Source organism: Cyprinus carpio, chromosome A17, assembly GCF_018340385.1.
Source record: "Cyprinus carpio isolate SPL01 chromosome A17, ASM1834038v1, whole genome shotgun sequence".
NCBI classification, from domain to species: domain Eukaryota; kingdom Metazoa; phylum Chordata; class Actinopteri; order Cypriniformes; family Cyprinidae; genus Cyprinus; species Cyprinus carpio.
In genome coordinates this window covers 6530146-6553473 of record NC_056588.1, presented here as the reverse complement: position 1 = coordinate 6553473, position 23328 = coordinate 6530146, and the positions used below count along the sequence as shown (strand labels likewise).

General features: G+C 36.3%; 2 protein-coding genes across 4 annotated transcripts; one reads left to right on the top strand and one right to left on the bottom strand.

Moving 5' to 3' along the window:
* Nucleotides 1-214: 214 nt before the first annotated feature.
* LOC109104788 (prepronociceptin-like) lies at nucleotides 215-13433 on the top strand. Of its 2 annotated transcripts, XM_042773769.1 has the most exons (3): nucleotides 215-339; nucleotides 9479-9631; nucleotides 12223-13433. In XM_042773769.1, exons 2-3 carry the CDS (start codon nucleotides 9509-9511, stop codon nucleotides 12811-12813), a joined length of 714 nt encoding a protein of 237 aa, XP_042629703.1. In that variant the 5' UTR covers nucleotides 215-339; nucleotides 9479-9508; the 3' UTR covers nucleotides 12814-13433. The 2 variants fall into 2 exon arrangements, with proteins under 2 accessions (XP_042629703.1, XP_042629704.1); XM_042773770.1 differs by lacking the exons at nucleotides 215-339; nucleotides 9479-9631 and adding an exon at nucleotides 10693-10818.
* Nucleotides 13434-14320: 887 nt separating this feature from the next.
* Nucleotides 14321-22516, bottom strand: LOC109104786 (zinc finger protein 395-like). 2 transcript variants are annotated; one of them, XM_042773767.1, is made up of 10 exons: nucleotides 22077-22516; nucleotides 19478-19704; nucleotides 19171-19358; nucleotides 18988-19094; nucleotides 17973-18166; nucleotides 17768-17868; nucleotides 17443-17674; nucleotides 17185-17283; nucleotides 16435-16553; nucleotides 14321-15701 (listed from the first exon to the last, which is right to left on the bottom strand). In XM_042773767.1, exons 2-10 carry the CDS (start codon nucleotides 19619-19621, stop codon nucleotides 15590-15592), a joined length of 1296 nt encoding a protein of 431 aa, XP_042629701.1. In that variant the 5' UTR covers nucleotides 19622-19704; nucleotides 22077-22516; the 3' UTR covers nucleotides 14321-15589. The 2 variants fall into 2 exon arrangements, with proteins under 2 accessions (XP_042629701.1, XP_042629702.1); XM_042773768.1 differs by having other exon boundaries at nucleotides 19478-19681.
* Nucleotides 22517-23328: the final 812 nt, after the last annotated feature.

Sequence of the window (23328 nt, the reverse complement as noted above, 5' to 3'; positions counted from 1 at the left end):
GTATTCTGGGAAAATGTTTGCTTGTATTTTTAGTTTTCTAGTTGTTCTCAGAGACTGCAATCCTTGACGTAGGGATAAGTCTTGACGTCCACCCATCCCAATACGTAAGAGAGTCTTCTCCAGTGTCCTCTCTCTCGCTCATCTCTAACACACACACACACGCACACACACTTGTAAAACAGGGGGTTAGGGGTTGGACCACAGGGAGGGGTGTGTCTCTATAAGACGACCGAGCAACAGCATCCTCTTAGGAAACAAACAGAAGCAGGAGATAGGAGAATATAACTGCCTTCAGTTTCAGCAGATCTGCTCAGGACAGGTGAACCGCACACAGCTCAGGTAGGATTACAAATGGTGAGAAACACCTTAGATTCAAATCAATTTACTCAGGCCACTTTGCTTGAATCTGTTTGCTGATTGTTTGTAATTTAGAGTGTGCAATACAATTTCTTTTTTCATTAAACTTAAAGGGATATTTCACTCATTTACTCACCCTCATGACAAACCTGTAAATAAAATTCTTTCTTCTGTGTTAAAGTCATACAAGTTTTGAACGACATGGGGGTGTAACTGAGAATATTTTCATTTTCTAGATGAAGTTTTTTATTAGATCACTAGTTTATCACAAGCGTTTGCAGAATATCTCAAGCTAAATAACTATTTTGTCCACTTTTATCTGCAATACGAATAAATTCATAGTTTACCACATGCAAGAAAATTTATATTTCTTCACATAATTAATTGACATAAAACATCAAATGATGAATAAAAATTATGGTTTATGGCTGTTATACATCTTCTGAAACCTATTTATGTGAATGACAGGGATGTATTTTTCACTTAGCTCTCATAATTGTGTCATCAATTGATACATAGTGAAATCGATGCATGTCTTTACAGGGCATAATCCAGGCTGCTATACACCCCATTTCATTTTAGGGGGAAATTTACTGTACTCTGAGGTGTTTAATTCAGCTGAGAGGAATATTGGCAGTATTGTGAAATATTTTTGAAAACGAGCTGATTTTTGGTGCTTAAAATGCCTAGCACCTGCTCCATTACCATGCAATTTCCTACTATCTTTTGCCAGTGCCTTTAAATGTCTTATCTGCTAGAGTAAGTTTGGATATAGTGCTCAGGTTTAAAAACTAAAGAGCGACAGATAATTGTTCATTGATTTCACATGAGATCCTAATGAATAGCCTTTAAATATTGTGTAGCAATTCTGCCTTGGTTAGTTCAGAATGTGACTTTCTGTTGCTTTGTACTAGATAATTTCATACAACTTGTACACCACAAAGTGTCACTAAAAGCTGGGTTTTAGCTGATTTGAAGAACTGTGGCTATGATCATATATATAAAAAAGTGGTACTAAAATGTATTTAAAAAAAAGAAAAAAGAAAGAAAGAAACCTGGCTGACTTAAAACGAAAAAATGTAAGTGCTATTGGTTCATTCCAAGCAAATTCTTAATTTTGTATGTTGTGTAATAACATTAATTACATTTAGGTGTTATGTATAAAATTACATTTAGGTGATTATGCAATAGCCAAATCATGGCAATTGCCTTAGTTTCTCTTTCAAAAACGTATAAAAAGACAAATCGACAGTGATTAATAGAAAATTTTCACAAATACAGTATAAAAATCATTCAGGAGAGGTGCAGCAAGGATATTTGCGGAATCTAATAATAGTCAGATTATTCCTCAGAAGGCCCTGAGGCATATGTACCGGCTCATCCCAAAATCATGGCTCAGTTTTAACCACTGTGAAATTGACTCCTGATTAGCTGTCCTTGCGTTGCTTTAAAATTTTATCCTGATGCACAGAACGCATATTCATAAGCATAAAAGCAAAAGATATCAGTATAATGACAATTAATAACTGCAAAAAAAAAAAAAAAAAAAAAAAAAAAATATAATATATATATATATAAATCAGCTTTATAATAAAAGATTAAGTGATCTACTACATACCAAGGTGGTCCACGTACTTTTGTGTCTATTCATTTTTTTTAACTCAGAAATTAAATACAGATTTTTTTATTTTTTTTTATGGTTCAAACACTGATGAATAGAATAAGCAGATACAAACTAATTTTCATTATTCAAAATTTGTATTTTTACAAATAATTTGTTTTTAATGTTAATAAATGCTAAATTAAATTTCTAGATTTTTTGCACCTATAGAAAGATAATATAAGCGCCTTTTCACGTGACTGATGTGGCTACTGGTAACCTATGGGTGTCGGAAGCAAAAAAAAAATGTGGGTGGGTCCTCCTCAGAAAGAATTTACAGGAGTAGATGTCATTTCCTGTATTCTGGTGCCTTTTAATTTAACAATTGCTTTTATAGCCAAAAATGGTTACCACATACCTGGTAAGGTTACCCAAAAATTAACACAGCAACAAAAGTCTAGTAAGTTGTTTTGAACAAAAAAACTTCTCTGCCAAGTAGTTAATCCACAGTGACAAGCAGCAGAATGTTGCTATGTGTGACAACAGGACACCGATGTAATTCAAAGCAGCATTAAAGACTACATGATGCCTTTAAAAACAACAGGCGAACAAATAATGAACATTCACTTAAATAGCAGCATGATTAGTTACAGTATGTGAGCACACAGCCAGACCCACCTGAACAGCAGATATGCTAAGATGCTTTGTTTACCTTGCTGTGTCGCGGGAGTGCTGCAGGTGTGAGTAGTGAGAACGCAGAATGGAGTTTAATTTATATGGACTCTGAATGAGCCAAGTGCAATGGATTTGAGGAATCTGCAGCGTGGAAGTCAAGGCTGTAGCTAAAACGTGATATGGAGTTTAATTTATTAGGGCATTCCCCAAGTGGAATGGATTTGAGTGACGGGGCTCTGAAAAGTGAACAGACATATGTGCTGAATTAGAGACTGTAAAAGTGAGTGGGTCCAGTATCACTGATCTTAAAAAGTGGGTGAGTCTTGTCCCATGCGGTAACCTATTGCTTTATGAAAACCTTTGGCTTCGATATTTTTATGATCTTGACAATTTTTCACACCTAAAAACATGTAAGAAATACTCATTACATATTTCTTTGCAATTAACTGTATCCAGGGCCTGTTCTACAGGAATGCCTGAAGGAACAAAACAAAAGTAAGAGCACTTCTGTTGAAGCTGTAGAAATAGGATACTGGCGAAACATTTTTCAAATGCTCCAGTGTCCATTTGTGTAGCCAACGTAGCCAATCATCTGCTTTTCTGTTGATCTCCTGAATGCACTGGCCAGGCGTTTTAAGTTAGAATCCACTCCATGCCACAGTTTTGTTCAGTGCCGCACGCTTGGGAGAGTCTCTCATAATGGTCGCCAAGTAAGACATGTTCCTGGATCAACATCTTTTTTATGATGCTGGATCAACATTACTGTCCAAAAATATAGACTTAACCCAATCCCTACCCCTAAACCTAACCCTACCCATAATTTATTCCTAAAATCAGTGGGAAATGATAGCTGATTAACAAGGGTGTAGAAGCACCTAACCCTGATTTTAAGCCTAAAACAGATATTTCCTGAAAAGTTGTATCTCAATTCAACAAGGATGTTGATCCAGGAACATGTTGATCTTCACATGTTGTAGATCACACTCAACCTCTCATAATGACAAACAAAGTATAATATGATGTAAATAAGAGCTTCATTGTGCAGTGTAGAGCTTCACTGATTATAACGGAACTTTGTGAGATTGCGATAAACTGAAATGAGTGACAGTTTTTTAATTATTATAAAAAATATGTAAAAACAGATGTACATTAAGGCTAGAGTACCCTCACTGATTTCTAGTTCTCACCTGAACGTGCAGGAAAAGTATTACTTCTAATTTGGCCAAAGAAAACTTGTTAAAATCAAAGTTTTTCTATATTCATTTGTGCAAAACGTCCTGAACAAAAATCTGAAAAGAAGTCAATATTTTACTTATACAAAATAGCATTTTGTGTGTACGGTTCTATCACGAAAAAGCCTTGTTTGAAGATGGATGTGCAGTGCAGTACGGCAGTGATGTGACTTAGATTTATGCTTTCTTCTAATAAAACAATCATAAAAACAATTCTAATTCTAAGTAGTTTATCTACCATCTCTTGATTTTCCCCCCAGACTTTTTTTCAGGTATTTCAAAGTATTTAGACTAACATGTCTGTTTGATGCTTGACTATGAAAAGCATTGTTAAACTGCATTGGTGTGAAGGACTGCACTGCAGGAGGAGTCCTAATGATATTTCATCAAGGAGTTTCTCAGCCCTTAATGTCAGTTTAACAACTGCATTCAATATGGCAGATGAAACAATTACTTTTACATCACAAGCATGAAAACAATCTTAAGCTTTCTGATTAGATAATCTATCCTTATGTCATGGGTGTCAATGCAAAGCCCTGACAGCTATGTTTAAGTGTGGTGAATCCTTCCATCCCATTGATTATTCCAGCCATCGTTCATTCATCATCAAAGAAATAGTTGTGGTTATTGGGGCAATTTTCCATTCAATTTGTGGTTGAGTTTATCTTCTAGTGAGTTTGTAGGTGTGTGTGTGTCCAAACAAATTTCTCTTTGACCTTGATGGGCTGCAGCAGCCCTGCTGAGACATACAGGTGAACAAAGTACACACTACAGTCTATTCTCCACCCATCCAGAAAAGATCTCAACAGCAATCAAACATAAGAGATCACAATATATAAACGCAAATTTCTCATCAGATTCTTCTAAAACCAAATTATATCTGCATTGTCATCTACCTTCTTTTTATAGTTCTACACTCTCACTGTATATCATTATACCTCATTTTTATTTCTTAGGAGAAACACAAATGATCTCCTGAGCTATGTAAGAGCAACATATGGACAATAAATGTTCCTCAGAGATGTTGATACATCACTGGTCATTTCATTGATATTTCACTATGCTTCCAGCCAATAATAATGACACTTTTACTCATCAACTATTGGATCCTAAGGCTCATGGGGTTAGTATTGGACTGGTAATGATAGTCATTGATTTATTTTCTCTTTAAATTGATCTAGTGCGTCATGCATGAAGGAAATTGACGTCATTAATCAAAACCAGGTACAGAAGTTAGCGTCATATAGTCTCCACCCGAATTCAAATTATTGGGCAGCACATAATGATCATATTCCAATATTTCTCTAGTTTATTGTGTCAGTGTCATTTTACTATGTATCAGAAATAACTAGTTTTTACAGCAATTTCTCAAAGCTTTCCATCTGCAGTTGCACAATTCTGGTCTAATTAGACACAGCAGTGAGCTGCCTGTCTCTGCCACTGAGAACCCCTCCGGTATCAAACTTTGATTATGTTGCGTTTGATTGAGAAATGAGCTGTGCAAAACCAGCCCCATTTAAGCAATGACACAAGTGCTTCATTGTACTCATTAGAAACCAGTTCAGAGTCTTATCTCCTTTTATATGATCAAAAAATGGAAAAGAAACTGACAGTGGAGGGTGGATTCAAATATGAAAACAGGACACATTGAAATGTATAGGTTAACACTTAAGGTGTGTTTTTACACAGATGAGTTAAAGCTGCTCAGAGGACACTGCGTGTCTGTGTCAGATTCTGCATAAAAACATGAACTGAGAAATCAAAAATCCCTTGATCTTTTGACATATATGAGGTCATTGTACTATAGGAACATCCTGTGAATTTCAGAACTCAAAACTTTCAATAGCTTATATTGAAGCCAATCTACAAAAATGACAGGTTGAGGAATGTGCCACTTTATGATATAAAAGTGTGGCTAAACACAGAGGAAGATCAACGCCTGCTTCTATATCACTGCCTGTTTAGCCCCGCCCACCGATTCACATGAGTAAATAACAAGAGAGGAAGACGAAGGTCTATGCAGAAATCAAATGATAAAGATGCTCTGAAGACAACAAGATGCTGTGCAGTGCCAAGTTGTAGAAAAACAGTCTTTGCATTGCCTTCCTTATGATCCCAACATTAGAACAGAGTGGATAAGCTTTATTTTTAATGAAGATCCAGACTGCATCAGTAAAAATTTGGTCCTTTGATCACTTCATTTTACTGCGGATTCATTTACAAACAAGGCACAATTTAACGCAGGATTTTCAGATCGATTTAAACTAAAAGACGATGCTGTGCAGACTATATTGGATACGAAGTAATGTCGCACCACACAAGTGTGAGTAACTGTTTTTATTTCATGGTACTATTGCTTTGTCTGTTATTTCAGATCGTTTCATATGTACCAAGTATTTATACGTTTTTAACCTAAATCACAGATGCGTCCAACTATGAAGGATGTAGGCTGTTAAACATACTCAACTGTTAGCCAATCATAGCAGTGGGCGTTTACTTCCGAGTCTACAATCCTCCACGCCTATTCAAACAGAGCGTTCTGATGAGGGGGTCAAAACAGGACAGAAAATAGCCTATTACTCCTAAATTATGATGTTTTTTGATGTAAAAATCTTGATAAAATTATAAATGGACCTCAGAGAACAGTACAAAATAATAAAAAAGGCAGTTCATGACGCCTTTAAAATATGCTGCTCTGATCCACCTGAGCCCCTAAGCATCTAATGCTGCTTGTTTTCTGTAAATGTAAATAAAATGCAGCAGCAGAGCAGCCGGAAACGTTGCTGTTGTCTTAATAGAGTATTTATTTAATTTATAATTTATAGTTACATATTTTTATTAATAATTTCATATTTTCATTCATTTCACCTTTTTTATTGTAACCTAAATCAAAACAAAAAACATAATGGATTATCATGAGACAAAGGAATAAAACAACATTGTGAGAGTCATATTGCAATATAGAGTCTTAACGTGAGCTACAGTCTCATACTGTGTGATATAAAGTTGCAAATATGAAAAAAAAAATTGCAGTTACTAGATACAGAGTAGCAATTGTGAGATAAAATATCACTGTGAGATATTAAGTCCTAAATGTGAAAAAAAAGTTGCAATGAAAAATTAAGTCACAACTAAGAGAAAAAGTAGCAAATGTGTTATAAAAATGCACATTGTATGATATAAAGTCTCAGTTGTGAGAAATAGTGAAACTTTGCAATATAAAGTTGCAATTATGAAAAATCAAGTCACAATTACAAGAAACTGAAGCACAATTATAATAACACTGTGAGATTAAGTAATGGAGACAAAGTCTGAACTGAAATAAAATGCGATTATGAAAAATTACAGCCTGATCTCATGGCAATTCGTACATATTTTACGAGGTGGCTAATTCGTATGAACTCATTCATACAAAGTCATATGATTTGTGCTAAATTGTACGTATTTTACGAGCTGCACAATTCGTATGAATTTGTACGAATGACCTACACCTAACCCTGCCCTTAAACCTTCCCGTCACTGGGGTCTACACAAATCGTACAAAATCGTATGAGTGAGATCGTACCAATTCAAACGAATTAGCCACCTCATAAAATACATACGAATTGGTTATGAGATAGCGTTAGAAATTAAGTCACAATTACAAGAAATAAAGTGTAAAAAAAAAACTGACTTTCATATGTTACAATTATTTCATATTCGAAACATTAATTTCATACATTTATTAGTAATTGTAATTTCTATGCAAATGCATGTATGCCAAATCCGTGCAGCATTAAACTGTTTGTGTAAATAATTCTTAATGTGGTAAAAATGCCACTTTAGAAGCAATGTAAAGATGGCATTAAACAATGTCAAAAATCACTAAATGTTCTGCTACTGTAGGACAGATTATAAAGCACTGACATTCTGTAAATAGAGCACTTAGTCATTCCTTTTCAAAACAGAAAAGCTTTCTTTTGATACAAAAAGCACAGTTTCTCTAAGTGCACAGATTTCCTCCCAATTAGTCAATGAGAGATTGTTCTTTTCTTTGAGCATATGAAATAGTTCCAAAGGTCAAAAGTTAAATCACTCTGTCCATCTTGGTTAAGTCTTTTTTATTACATAATTGAGTTAGTTAATTAAATCTTGAAAGCCTGCCAAGCCCTGCATCCCACATGTATGTATGAGTCTGCAGTGAGATTAAGAACTTCTGGGGCACCTGAGGTGCACAGAAATGTGTACTGGTAATATAAATTTAAATGAGAAACTTCAACCAGAAAAAAATAGCCGCTGAAAAGGAAAAACTATAGTTGTAACAAACATTCCCCACTTGAAATATCACCTCTAAACAATGCTGCGGCCTGGCCTGAATCCATTTATTACGTCATCTTGTAGTTCCTAAGAAAAAATAAATACATAAATTAACTAAAAGGAGCGCCAAAAATCAATATCCAGTTTGTTCCCCCTTCATAAAGTTGTGTGTTATTCACTCACACTTATAATTATGTGTCTTTCCTTGTCTGTTACTCTTACAGTGACTTAATTCAATAAAACTCACTCAAGGGGTGCCTATTGATTCTCCGTGACTTATACCTTTGCTTTTGTTCCTGGTGACACCATCAGTACAAGTGTAATGCAGGTGAAATTGATTTATCTTGAAGTTGCTTTTGTAGAAACTAAACAACTGATGGTTTGGCGGGCAGCATGTCACCGGCCAACCGTCAAGGCTGAAACGTTCATTCATCTGTGCTTTATTTGCTTGACAAGGCAGCTGCAGGATGAGGTTATTCTTCTTAAAGCTTTGGCATAAAAAGGACTGAAGCGCTTTATAGTCCTTTCTATTGTTTGGACTAATGTGGTGACTAAGACTGCTTAACCAGCGTGCATCACAGCGGCTCAAATCCTCCTCCTCTTCTCCATTCTGCTCCCATTACGCCACAAGCACTAGTTCTAGCTTCAATTACTACAGATGATGAGTTTTGATAATGAAGTACTGGCAACTGCAAAGTCAGTCTCGAATACATTCAAAAAGTACCTTTAAATATGATTAGTTAACGTCACACAGATAGGCAGCATTTTTTGACTAAATCTAGTTTCGATTATTTGAGGGATAATGTACATTCATACATCCATTAACACAAAATAATATCACCCTGAAGGAGTTTATTTTGCACTAATGACCTGCTACTTGCCAAAATAAACAAATTAAAGGTCATTAAATACTGAACTGAGTTGAAATGATTTTATTAAATTAATTTATCTTATATTAGCTTACAGCTTCTGCAAAGAAAAACAGCCCATTACAATGCAGAAAACAAGTCGCCCAGCAACCAACCAAACACTGCACCAATAAAATAATATTAATTTAGAATAAATTGTTTAATCTGCTATCAACCTTTCTCTATGCAATATATTTAGCTCTATTTTAAGTTCTCAGTTGGTTATTTTTTAATTGATTAGATTTGAGTCACAAAGATGGCAAATAACGCACTTTCCTGAATTTTCCATATAAGTCTATTAATAAGTTGAAATAACGTACACACATACAGTTGTGGTGAGATTTTTTTTCCAGGAATCGTAACCTATTTTCTCTCTCGCACCATCATCTCTGTCTCTATCCTCTCTACAGACTGCACTTCAGCTGTTAAAACACTGCGTGATGAAGACTCCACTGTGGACAATACTGTTGCTTGGACTGTGTAACCCAGCATGGTGTGACTGCCAGAAGGATTGCCTCTTCTGCAGCCAAAAACTGCCTAATGAATATGCCTTCAGTAATTTGGTAATTCCCTGCAGTCCCCATCACCTCCCATAGTAAAGAATATCACAAGATGAAAAAAATAATAATAATAATAATCTCTCACATGTCTTTCAAAAGAGATCTCAACATCACAGACTGTGCCAACAATCAGAGATTTACTATGAACTCAAATAATTTAAATAAATTATCAAACTAAATATACTGGTTATGTCAGCCACATTAATTTTATAGCTTTACATTCTTATATACATCAATAATTACATCATTTATTCAAGTTTTTTTCTGTCAAAGGAGAAACATACAAAGTTGATCCTCTATTTTGTCTAGAAGACGATAAAACAGAAGGAAAAAAAACATAATCTTACAATAAAGGAGATATCCAAACCATAGAAACCAGAATACAATAAAAAAAGATAACAAAAAAAATCAAACAAATAAAAACAACCACCAATAATACAAACTAATATAAAAATTAGATTTCAGTGTTCACTTTAATTTTAGTAATTTTGTTGTTTTTGTTTGTTTTTATGTTAATATATAGTATTAGTTTTATTTAAATAAATATTATTAATTTTATTTAATTTATTTTTTTTTTTTTTTATTTTAATATATAGTATTATTATTATAAAATATAGTATTATTATTATTAAATTTATTTAAATAAAAAAAAAATATTAGTTTTAGTTAATTTAGTTTGAGTTATGTTTAGTTATTACGTTAACTTAAACTAAAGAAAATGAGAAACCACCCACAACAAAGTCCCAGGCAAGTAGCACTTTCTTTTTCTTCAGAAAAATTGCAAAAGTCTAGTTTTATATGTAACTCTGCACAGATCTTCTACAGCTTCGTTCATTTTATTTCATTTTCTGTATACTGTCCAAGACCTATGGTCTCAATTGTGTCGAATTTCCCCGTGACTCGCCATTAGTTGACATAATCATAATGATCATAACAGTGGAATGCGGCTGTGCTCTGCAGCTGATTATAGCTCCGAGGAGGAGGACATACTCTCTGATTCATGTCAATAACACGCGTTTGAGGGGGCAGAAGTGCTAATTTGGTTAAATATGGTCCTTTGACTCAAAACAGCCGGGGTGATTCAGTTATCTTGGTCTGTAATTAAGTAGAAACACAATAACATCATTCGGCAAGTCTGCTTACGGAAACTGATGGGCCTGAGTAGCCCTCCACAGCAGACTCACCCTCAGGTGTTCTTATCGTTCTTCAGCATGAATGAGCAGACAGGCTATAACTCTTCTGATAACTACCAACTCCCTCGAAACTAAACTGTTTAATTTAAAAGGGTTAATTGATTACACCGGATTACGAGGAACAGCTCGCGCTCCTCCCGTTTTAATGTGCGATGGTCGAGATTTTAGTTTCTAGATGCTAGTTAAAGCTGCAGTAGGCAACTTTTGGGGCTCGCGTCTGGCGGAAGAACATTGTAGCCGGAGCTACTTCTCTCTGTTTACATCTATGGCGAGTCACGCAGGTACTGTGCTACTCTGCAGCATTGCCGACCCTAACCAGACTAAAATAGTCCAAATATAAACACTTATTACAGGTGTACCGTAGTGATTCAGGATAAGACAAAACACGGTTTGGAAAATGGATTCATGATGTACTCGCTCATTATATATATTTTTTACATTTTCAACACAAAACAACACTGTGGCACAGCCCTGCGCTGATTAGACCAGAAGAGCCGGGAGTGGTGGATTTTGTTTATATTGGAGAGAAGTAGCTCCGGCTACAATGTTCTTCCGCCAGACGCGAGCCCCAAAAGTTACCGACTGCAGCTTTAAGTTCTTATGAAAATATCTTTTTTCAGAAACACTTTTAAGAGAGAGAAAAAAACATCTCTGGTCCAGTATACTTATCGATAAAACGGTCTAATTAAGCTATATCAACGAGCAAGAGAGCTGTTTTTACAAATATACGTTCCACCAATCTCCAGATCAGACCAAACAGCTTTTGCGAGTGTGATATTGCTTTCATACAGTTCAATAAACCTTTAAAAACAAGGTAATATTTTGGGTAACGTACATTTTACATACCATATTTGCAGTTAAAGTCGTCTATCCAACAAAAAAAAAAAAAAAAAATATTCCAAACGAACCCAAACGAGATCAACCGTCGCTTAATGATCGAAACAGTGCTTTGAACGAATCGGTTGAGTCGATGATTCACTTGTAACCAGACAAACGATTCACTTCATAAAGCCGTGGCATTGACAAGACGCTGGGCCAGTCAAATTAAACCAAGGTTTTACTTAATAAATCCCATTTTACCTCCATGTGGCATATTTAAGATTAATAAAACAAAACAAAATACAAAAAAAAAATATACATAAAAAAAAACAACTGGTTGCAGAAAGATTATGCATAACATAAATTTAAAAAAAACTCAAAGTGGTTGCAGCCAGGGGAGGTTTGGCTTGGCTAGGAAACCAGCTTAAAGCAGCTAGGACCAGATGACCTATAAATGATTGTGCAGAAGATAAAGTTACAAAACATTCTACACACTCTCATATTGTAATTTAATAAGTGTGACTGTATTAAAGCATGATGATGTTGACCGTGTAACGTGTGTTTGTGCGGGTCTTCACTCAGGTGTGTCTGGTGGAGTGTCATGGTAACCTTTCTCCAGGCGACACCTGGGAGATGTGTCGCAGGACCATTGTGGAGCAGAAACCAAAAGCCTTGCTATCGGTTGGCAATGGCATGCTGAAAAGAGCAGATGAGGAAGCGGACCCCTCTCTGCCTGTGGACCAGGATGATGGGCAGTATTCTGAAACCCTCCAGAGGTTCGACCACATATCACAGGCCTTGGGAACGGATGATCAGGACCAAGATATGCAGCTCAGTAAAAAATACAAGTTCCTGCAAGTACAGTCAGCACAAGAATCTGAGGAAGAGCGAGATAGAGATAGCGAGATGGAAGGCGAGGAGGAAGAGGCTGCCGTCCACCTAATAAAACGCTTTGGAGGCTTCCTCAAAAACAAGTATGGCTACAGGAAGTTCATGGATCCTGGAAGGTCTTTGCAAAAAAGATATGGGGGTTTCATAGGCGTCCGCCAGTCCGCCCGCAAGTGGAACAACCAGAAGCGCTTTAGCGAGTTCCTCAAGCAGTATTTGGGCATGAGTACTCGAGCTAGTGAGTTTAATAGTATGTCTGCTGATGTCACCCAACAGAATGAATAAGCTTTGACCTTTGAAGTGAATAAACTTACCAAGCAAACCATTTGTCATGCTCATTCGAAAGATATCATGCACCGTTCTCCTCAAACACAAAAAGCTCTCATAGTGCCACAGGGTTAGATGTGCATTTACTCAATGAAGCATCTAATCTGTGTCAAACAAAGCTTACATTAAGTGATATTAGCTTGCAATTTGACTAAAACTCTTCAGATTCGATTTGAGACATCTATAGATTGCATTAGATGATTGGTATTGCATATGATGGCCCCTGTAGTTTAATTATACCATAGACAGTAAAAGAATTATACAGTGTGTAAAGCCATTTGAAAACGTTACTGTTTCCAAATTCATCTCCTCTATGATACTGCCACCTACTGGTCAATGAGAGTTACCATAATGAAATCTCCATGAAAATACTTGAAATCGAGGTGGAATGTCATATAGAGAGGTAATTACTAGGCAAAATAGAATTATTAAAGGATTAGTTCACCAAAAATGAAAAAATCGCCATGGCTCACTCACCCTCACGTCATTTAGAGCTCCAAACAGAACGTAAATCAGAATTAAAGTCTAATGAAAGCATAAGAAACAGACAAAAATGTAAGTGTGCAAACTTAAAAAAAGTTTTTTGTGTTTTTTTTTTTTTAAATGAAACTGTTTTTCTAAGTGGCAGTTTCATTTGAATTTCTATAACGTAAATGTATGCCTTTTTTCACTCCATCACTGGGGCGTAATCAAATTCCACAAAAACAAATAAAAGAAACCATCACTGGGGCGTAAGCAGATTGTACAAAAACAAATGAATGAGATTGTACAAATTCATATGAATTAGCCACTAATTCATCAAAATCTATTCATTGCCATGAGAGTGTGTTGGGGAAAATAGCAGCTTTAACAATCTGCTTAACATCTCCTTTTGTGTTTTAAGGAAGAAATAAAATAAAATGGGATCAGAATCATATGAGCATAAGAAATTGTTATCATTTTCATTTTGGGGTGAACTATTGCTTTAAGGGGATTAAGGAAAGCTAATCTGTATTTACTATCTCTCCCGAAAAAAATAAATAAAGCCAGATTTCGCATAAACCATTCCAGCAAAAACTCATCACTGTAAAATGCCTATACAAACATAACAAATTCTGTCATGCACATGCACACATTGAGTTTGCGTCCTCATCTAAGAGTGGGAAACCAAAAGCATTCATTAAATTTTTTTTTAACTGATAAAATTGATTTGATGCAATGATGTATTTATGCAAACATTGCTAAATCATGCTTTCCCCTTTATTCTAATGATAAAAATCATGGTGTTGACTAAATGAACTGTACATAGTAACTGAACTATGTCAATAAAATAGTTTACTATTTTCTGTGGCTTGTCATGCAGCAAATGATTGTGTGTCCTGAAGTATTTTGTTCATCATTCATTTGGATTTCAATATTTTTTCAATGGTTAACCTTAGTCATCCTCAAAAGTACAAATATTAAAAAGCAATACTGTCAGTCATACTTGTTTTACACAAATGTTTATTTATAAAAGGCAGGGAGCAACATAAGTTTCATGAAAAGAAATTATACTTTTATCTCGAATAGATCTCAGACAGTTTATGACTTTTCATAAATTCAAATACTTGGGAAGTACTTTACAAAAAATATACAAATAGATTGTTCTCTATGTGGTTCGTTGAATGTCTCTCAGACTTTACAGACTAGGATATCCTTAAACAGCTATGACACTGACTGTCGGAAGTTCATAAAGACTTACGGAGATATTCAGGTACATTCAGTTTTATGATGTCAAAGCATCAAGCATTGCAAAATATGTTGAGCTACAGATAAAAACCAAAAAGATGACGTACAGAAGTGTTCTACCAAGTAACAAAATATTTGGACCCAGTATTAAGAGTATAAACCAACCAAACAATTGGTTTCACATAAATGGTCATCAGATTCATTTCACATTTATTATGCAGAGATGTATATGATGTATTATCTTGCTAAGATTCTCTTTGGCAAACAGACAAACAGCAAGTGAGCAGGCTGGGGCGAGAAGCACAAAAGTAAATGAATAATTGCATAAGATCATGCATGTTTGCACAGATACTTCAATTAGTATCGATGTGACAGAAAAGTGAATCATATCATTCCACAGAAGTATACCCTGTGACACAGAAATACACGATAATGACACAACAGGATTTAACACGTCACAGATATCAAAATCGTAATAAAAAAACCTTTTTTCTTCCTATTTCTTTTTCAAAAGTTTGTTTTAGAAAATTTTGTGCTGCAGGTAAACATGGCATACATGAACATAAACGTTATATGCTATTAATACATTTACTCTGCTTTCTTGTGTATCTACAATTAAGCATAAGCTGCCAATTTTGCCCCTGAAAGCAATAGCCCGTGGTAAAGACCTCTCTCCTGTCTCATTTTAGCTATTAATTTGGAATGACAAGTAAAATTTCCATATGTGTCTGATAACGACATTGTATAAACCACATTAAACAAAAAGTATATGACTGCTGCTGTTGTATATGGCTGCATACTGTTTGTAAAAGGAAGGTCAGACTTCATCAGTTCTTGATATAAGTTGCAGGAAGACTGCAGCACCCACATTGTTCGTCAGCACATTTCAAAAACACGCAATTGTGATGAAAGCTGAAAAAGTCTTAAGTCACAAAAGGTGCTCTTTTGGTTTCTTCCAACCATAGTTCCAGATACATCCCCTCTTGTGGCTCTCTATAACGTAAGTGTTCTTTTTCTAAAGAAGGATTCAGTCGAGGAATCTCTGACATGCCTTTTTCCAGCGGCAGGCGGTGCACCACTGGTCTCGGTGTTCAATGCCGTACACCTTCCGGCATTTCTTGGCTTCGCCCCGAATCCTCCTGTCAGTATGAAATAAATTCAGAGTTAAATTTAACATTTCATCTAAATAGAAAAAAAACATATGAAAAGCTATTTGCAACACATTTTAAAGGTGAGCTTTAAAATAATTTATACTACAGTTCATAAATTTGGGCTCAATATGATTTTTTTTTTTAAAAGACCATTAATACTTTTATTCAGCAATGAAACATTATACAGCATCAACTGACAGTAAAGACTATTACAACAGATTTCTGTTTCAAAAATAAACACAGTTCTTTTAAACTTTCTATTCATTAAAGAATCCTAAAAACAAATGTAATACAGTTTCCACAGAATTATTAAGCAGCACAACTGTTTTCAACATTCACCCTATTTGGACGGTAATTGTTTCTCATGGGAACGTAAGGTATTTTCAACATTTGCAGGGGCTAGTCAGTGGTTTTATTGCCATCCGAATCCAGAATGTCCGTGTTTTTCTCCTGTCACCAGTGTAAAACAATCCCAGCCAAACTGGACTAGAATTAATCCATCAGAATTTAAAATGTACTATGTACATTTTTTATATTTTATAGTTTTGTATTTATTACTACAATGTTATTAGATACTTTTCTTTTTTCTGCCCACAATAATGGCAATCATTTTCTGATTTCAAGCTCAAGTTTTTTTTTTTTAATCAAACAAAGTTTATTAATGAAGATTGACAGCATCAATAAGAAACTGAATAAACAAAACAAAACAATCAAATCCCACCTTGAAGTGCAATGGTTTCTTGGAGGTGAAACACTGGCAGGATGTGGCCTGAAGGTGGCGTTGTTATTCTGGAGCCACTGTTCACCAACACTCACTGAACGACGGCGGAATGGTGAGCCCTGGGGAAGGGCAGAGAAAGAGAGAGAGAGAGACCACCCTTAGTCACAGAATGACGCACTGCAGTTTATCTTACAGCTGTAAACACAACTCTACAGTACAAACAATGCATCAGTGCAGCAAAACTTTGAACTGGTAAAAGATATGCAATAAGATAATATTCATTTCAAAGATTTTTTTTTTTAGTTAATTTACATGCATTAAAGCCATTAAATGATACATTATTTCAGGAGATATAAATCAGCGAGTATGATGTTTAAAACTGAAAACCGAGATCAAAATACAAATATTTTTTATTTTTCAACCTAGCGACAAGCTTCTGTTCAGACAAAGAGAACACAGTGTCCTCAACTCCACTAGATGGCAATGCAATACCATCCACATTTCTTGTGGGCGGAACAAAGGACACAAAAACAACATGTGAATGTTACTCCCATTTTCAGTGCAAAAACACAGAATGTCTTTGAGACCGCGTGCTGCTTTGTATGTTCTGAAAGCCTCAGAGAAAATGCTGCATGGCCAATTCATAACTTATAAATATTCACAGCGAAAAGGCGTCTTTTTAGACATCTGTGCTGAAATTTCTCCTGCCTTGTAGATGATAATGAAATCAGTTAATAAAGAATTGCTCACCTGTTTGCTCTGGTGAACTGTGAGCGATGGAGTCCAGTGACAAGACACAGAAACAGACAACGGTTTGATCGGGGTCACAACCTGTACAGGTGGAGGAGCCTGAGGAATTCACAGTAACATATTGAACAATCGGCCATTTTTGTTATTTCATTTACATGCAAAAAGTGACATGTGACACTGATAAGATCTCTGATGGCACTACACACGCTCAAGAGAAACATGATGTTTATTACGCCACAACAATGTCAAGCATCTCACCTGGTAAGAGTGCTCAGAATGGACCTGCCAGAAGCTGCCCGGGGCGGACTGGCTGAGTGGGCTGTGCTGGTGCATCTCCGGGGTGGTGGGAGAGGGGGTCGTGTGCCGGCTGGGACTGGAAGGAGAAGTGCAGGAGGACCGATGGCCACCAGAGGGAGTGGTCTGTTCCAAGTCCTGATAAACTTCAGTGTAGTAGAAGTCTTCTTCCCTTTGGGAGTGCTCATCACTTTGTCTGCAGGAAACATAATACACCATGTGATTACAATAAAAATGTCCCCGATTGCTTCATTCTTTGGTTTGATCGTATGGTGCTTGTGATGCTTACCCAAGATGAGAATTTCGGATGTGACGTTTGATGCCCACTACTGTGGTCAGTATTTTTCCACAGTTTGGCCACAAGCACCGATATGCAACTTTAACGGAGTTCTAAAAGGTGGAAAACAACATGAAAAAGATATGCTACATGCTGCATAAACAACCAACACCTAATACATTAGGTTTTATTAATTTTATAGGGTTTTACAATGTACCTTGCGTTTCCTTGGCGTTGGCTCATTAAACAACATTTGGTCCAGTTCCATGTCCAGGCCTTCATCAACGAGAGGGGCACTCTTGTCCATCTCTGTGATGGGTGGGGATGGGGCGGGGCTTCCGTTTCCATGGTCGCAGCTCCAATATCCACCATCATACAGTTCGCCACCACCATTTTCTATTCGACATGAAGCTAATACAAAAAATAACAGACCTCTATGAAAAAATTAGCTTTATTTTTTTTTTTATTTAAAATGCAGATGTAATACATAATAAACTATAATGTATATATACACTATTGAAATTTATAATATTACAAAAGATATCAGTTTCAAACAAATGCTATTCTTTTTAATTTTCTTTTCATTCAGTATCATAAAAAAAAGGTATTTCTACTAAAATACTTAAATAAAATACTGCACAACCATTTTCAACAATGTTTCTCAAGCACCAAATCAGACATTAAGATTGATTTCTGAAGGATCATGTGACACTGAAGACTGGAGTAACAGCTGATGAAAATTCAGCTTTGCCCTCACAGAAATAAATTACATTTGAAAATATATTAAAATAGAAAACAGTTACTTTAAATTGTTTCAATATTTCACAAAGTTACAATTTTTACTGTATTTTTGATCAAATAAATGCAGCCTTTGTGAGCATTACAGACTTCTTTCAAAAACAGTAAAAATCTCATTTATTTAATTTATATATAAATATTATACATTTATATTTTATTCAAAACGCAGTAGGATCTTATTTACTCTGGATAGGATCCTTCAGGAGTGATTAAAAAAATCACAATGATATGCAATTCTGTTCTAGCTCCTTCAGGATTTCGCTTTACCAATGAAAACTGTATATGCAGTTGTTAGGGATTTCTTCTTGGTGACTAACACCTATCTCAGCAAGTGATGAGTAATCTCAGCTGGTTTATGCCAGATTTGTGCAGTGCATTGTTGCTTGTGACTTAAAAAAAAAAAAAATCAAACATTAATGTAATATTCTACTAACCTTGAGTTGCCTTCACCGGAGCGGAGTGCTGGATGACTGGACTGCACGACAGACTTGTAAGCACCATTGCAGCCATAATCTCATCCATGTCCACTGTCTCTGTATTCCTGCAGTGTTGAAGTAGAGTTATAAAGGAGTGTTTCTCATTCAAACGGTCATTCCGACAACTATAACATGACGTACCTTCTTGGCACATCAATGGATGAGGAGACTGAGGAGGTATGACTGGGCGTGGGGCTCGTCCACACGTCTTCCAGCTTGCGATGAACGTGCTGGTTGAGCTGCGGCAGGAAGATAGAAACCTCATTGTCCACGTGGTTATGCTGTTCGACCACACCTCCACATTCTTGGCCTCCACAGTGCACATACACCTGAAACGTATCAGGTAAAACACCATGAAATGGCTGAGCATAGTAGCATTGTTGACCTTGTGTACCACACCTGAGCATCCCATTCATATTTTGATTAAATCTTCAAGAATAAAGCTTACCTTCTGTCCCGGGTAAAGCTTGCTTCTGTGAGGCCCACTATCCGGGCATCCAAGGGGTCCCGTCTCTGTCAGGCCCTCAGCTGAGGAACCACACACCAGGGTGCCCAGTGGGGACCGTTTCCCAAGCCTGGTCTTCGGCACCATTTTCCGTTCCTAGCACCTTCTTGACTGCTTTGAAGAACTCCTGATGGAGATTCAGCAGCGCTATTCAAATGACGAACAGGAAGCTGAGAAGAGGAAACAAACAAATGATTACTGTTTTGGGCTCTCAGCACATTTTATTGCCAGAAGGAGAGCCTGATGTTTTGGAGATAGTAATTTTCTGTATGTCTCATTTGGTGGTTTTATCGTGTATATATATGAGGAACAGGCCAAAACTATTATCTCAGTTTGGACACCCTGCTCTCCAGATATCGGTATCAGTACTGGAAACTGAAAAACCCGACAGTCAACCAAAAGTTGCAACTAACCAAACAAAAAAGCATTTATGACATACAATCATATTTAAATATATATGAGTTATCTAAATGTGTAATGTTGCATAAATAGATATATTAACCTCGCCATTTACAAATTCAGAAAAAAAAAGAAAAGAAAAAAAAAAGAACAAGCCACTGGTGTATGATGTACAAAATATTAGTATAAGTCTCAACATTGCGGTCACCTTTTCAATTAAATCAGCATGAGTAACCAACCATCTTTCCATTAAACATCTGACAACTAAGTGTCAAAATATTAAGACATCACAGGACGAATGATGCAAAATCTAAAGTTTACGTGCAACTGTGCACACTGACTATGAGTCACTGTCAGCACAGAATGAACCCCAGGGAAAACTACTTTAAACTGACGTTGTTCATAAAACTGCTATGGTCATGCTAAGCCCTGTAACTTCAGAATGTTCACTCAGGAGTTTAGGGCACAAAGGAATCGCCCATTATTACCCGCTGCTGTCAGGTATTAAGTTTCCTCTCTTCCAGTAAAAGGTGATTCAGACTAACTGTAACTGATTGAAGTGAAAATTTCTTTGATTGCCAAATACTACACATTTAACAGTAGGAAAGAGAGATTACTTCTTGCGATTTTTCTTTTCTTTTATTTGTATTATGTATAAAGTCATTGCATACGGATTAATAGAGGTGAATAAGAAGATGTGCTAAATCCAAAATGTAAATGTCCTGTAAACCAGGGGATAAGAGCTAGATGCTGAAACGTGACAGTAAAGACCTTTATAATGCCACTAAAGATTTGTTTCAAATAAATGATGTTCCTTTGAACTTTCTGTTCATCAAGGAATCCTGAGAAATGTCAGTTTCCACATAATTATTAAACAGCTGTTTTCAACACCTGATAATAAGAAATATTTCCTAAGCACCAAACCAGCATATTTCTGAAGGAAATGTATTAGTATTATGTATAACCGGTATTAGACAAATTATAACAGCAGAGCAGAAAATACTATGCAAACCATTTTTTTTTTAAATATATAGTTTCCATGCAAACGCCTTTTATTTACATCCAGCCTGCAACAAAATCCATTTTCCTTTCCTAAATCTGTTAAAAAACTAATTATATCTGGGTAATTATAAAAGTTGAAGAATATAAGATAATGGTTTCGGGACATTTTAGTGATAGAAAGCCACGCCAAAGAACCGGCTCAAAAAACGACCCGGCTATTCTATTACGTCAAAACGTGATTACGTCATAGTGTGTTTCCTGGCACACCGGCGTGGCATATTACATGTTTTGAAAACATTCCAAATACGACGTTGCAGGCACGTAGCGATGTTTTATACTAACAGGGGCGCTTACCGTGATTTAAGGTATCCACTTTTTGCAGTCAAGATTCAGCTCATAAAAACAAAGTCAGAACTAATAACTTGCGTTTACATTGAACATTCTCAGGGCTGATATGTTTTAGCATAAATAATGCATGAAATATTATTTATTTCACCCCGGTCTCGTATAAACTTGTATACAATCACAAACGCTTTCTTTGTAACATTTATGTTGTTTGTGCAATTTCAAACAAAGTCACTCGTTTCCGAACATGTTTGAAAAACCTACTTCAATTCATTGAAAATATCTAACTCAAATTTTGTGAACCCGCTCATTCAATTCATTGAAAATATCTAACTCAAAAGAACCGTTTGTTCAGGAATCGTTCAGAACATAAACATCAGCGCTTCAGTCGCTCCACACATGCTCTCAGCCGCGCTGCAGAAGCGAAGCGACTAGAACCTGCAGCCGGAGCAGATTAACACACTGCTATTCATTCAAACCGCTGAACGCTGTCCTTGCAAAACTGACCAGCATGTAGCAGCTGGACAGTTAATCTCTGCCAACGAGGAAAAGATCGTTTCTGCAGATTTCTAAACCCGAATTAACGAACCAACTGACTTTTTTCATTCTGTCTGGAAACAGTTTTTCATATCAAATGCACAGTTCACAGCGGTGTTGATATTAGTAAGTTACTGAAAAACTAAAACAGTCTTCCTCCTAAAGGATTTTAAATCGAAGTACAACATCGCATAAACAAACCAAGTCATCAAACATCCAAAAGCCTTTTCATATTAAATCACTGTAATAGTGTACTAACCTCAAAGGCAGCAAAAATGCAGTCTTTCCTGAGAAGTGTACAGAGCAGCGAAAAGACACGAATGCATTGAAACCGGAAAAAACTTTCAATGAACGCTGCGCACGTACTTTTGCCAAATTTCAACACACCCCCTTCCCACAAGGCTCGCTCTGACCGGCTGTAACTCGAAAACGTCCCTTTTCAGAGCCCAGAGAACGGCTTGCGTTCAGGTATTCAAAATCCTGGCCTGGATTTTTACAGTTATGCATAACTGTACTTGTTTGAGAAAGCACCGCGCGCGTAAGAACACTGCTATTAAAGCGGTCTAGTCTAATCTGCAGTGTTCACTTTACACGCCACGGATGAGTCGAGCTTCTGTTTGATTCGGGTTTAATCCGCATTGCTTCCGTCTTCACACAGATGAGACGCTCCAGTGTATAATCCGATGCCGGGTTTTTCTAGCGGGCTTCTGCTCTTGTAGTAAACAACCTGACCATGTGGTAGGCATGTCGACGTTCATTGGCTGAGCACCGCTTTCCAAGACACACGCCCTACAATTCCAACTTGTTTACGCAGAAGTTGAGGAAGGGTCAAGAAACACAATGGACACACACAGGGCACTGTATTTCACGTACTCCTGCACCTCTGTTATTAAATCTCTATGGCTTTGCATTGCTCCTGTAAAATGCGTTTCCACAGGAATGCAGAGAAACAACGTGCATGTGGCTGCATTGTTGCTTACTGTGCATATTATAATTTAAAAAGTTGATTCCAGCACATTTTTATTGCATAACATTAAGTGTGCATTAAAATTGCACTCATTTAATGATCATATATGCATAGTGCAGTACTTGTCTCTGTGCATGTGTGTGTACATCGTGTAACTCGTGGCTGGCTGGTGTTGCATTGTATGGATTTATTTACCTTAATAGGATTAACCCTTTCGGTCATCTTTGACTTGTTTTGAGTAAGAATATGCTATTAATATATATATCCTGTTACAAAATATACAACATGCCGAGTGGTTTATATGCAAAGATTTAGCCAGAGTTATCTTTTAACTCTTGTGGGGGTCTTATACCATAAGCTAGAGTCAAGTTATTGCAATGGTTTACTTTGAGAGGGTTAATAAAGTGTTAATCTATATGGTTACCAAACAGCATGTTGTGTGTAAACGTACAATAGAGAGTATTAAGTTAAGGAGCTGTGTTCTCTTTCTTTCATATAGCTGTGTTTCTGAAGGGGGATATATATATATATATATATTCCTTTC

Coding starts and splice junctions, on each gene's coding strand:
- LOC109104788 (XM_042773769.1), top strand. CDS start 9,509: ATGAAGACTCCACTGTGGACAATACTGTTGCTTGGACTGTGTAACCCA. Junction 9,632..12,222: donor AATATGCCTTCAGTAATTTG/GTAATTCCCTGC, acceptor GTCTTCACTCAG/GTGTGTCTGGTGGAGTGTCA.
- LOC109104786 (XM_042773767.1), bottom strand. CDS start 19,621: ATGGTGCCGAAGACCAGGCTTGGGAAACGGTCCCCACTGGGCACCCTG. Junction 19,095..19,170: donor TCCATTGATGTGCCAAGAAG/GTACGTCATGTT, acceptor TCAACACTGCAG/GAATACAGAGACAGTGGACA. Junction 17,284..17,442: donor ATTCTGAGCACTCTTACCAG/GTGAGATGCTTG, acceptor TGAATTCCTCAG/GCTCCTCCACCTGTACAGGT.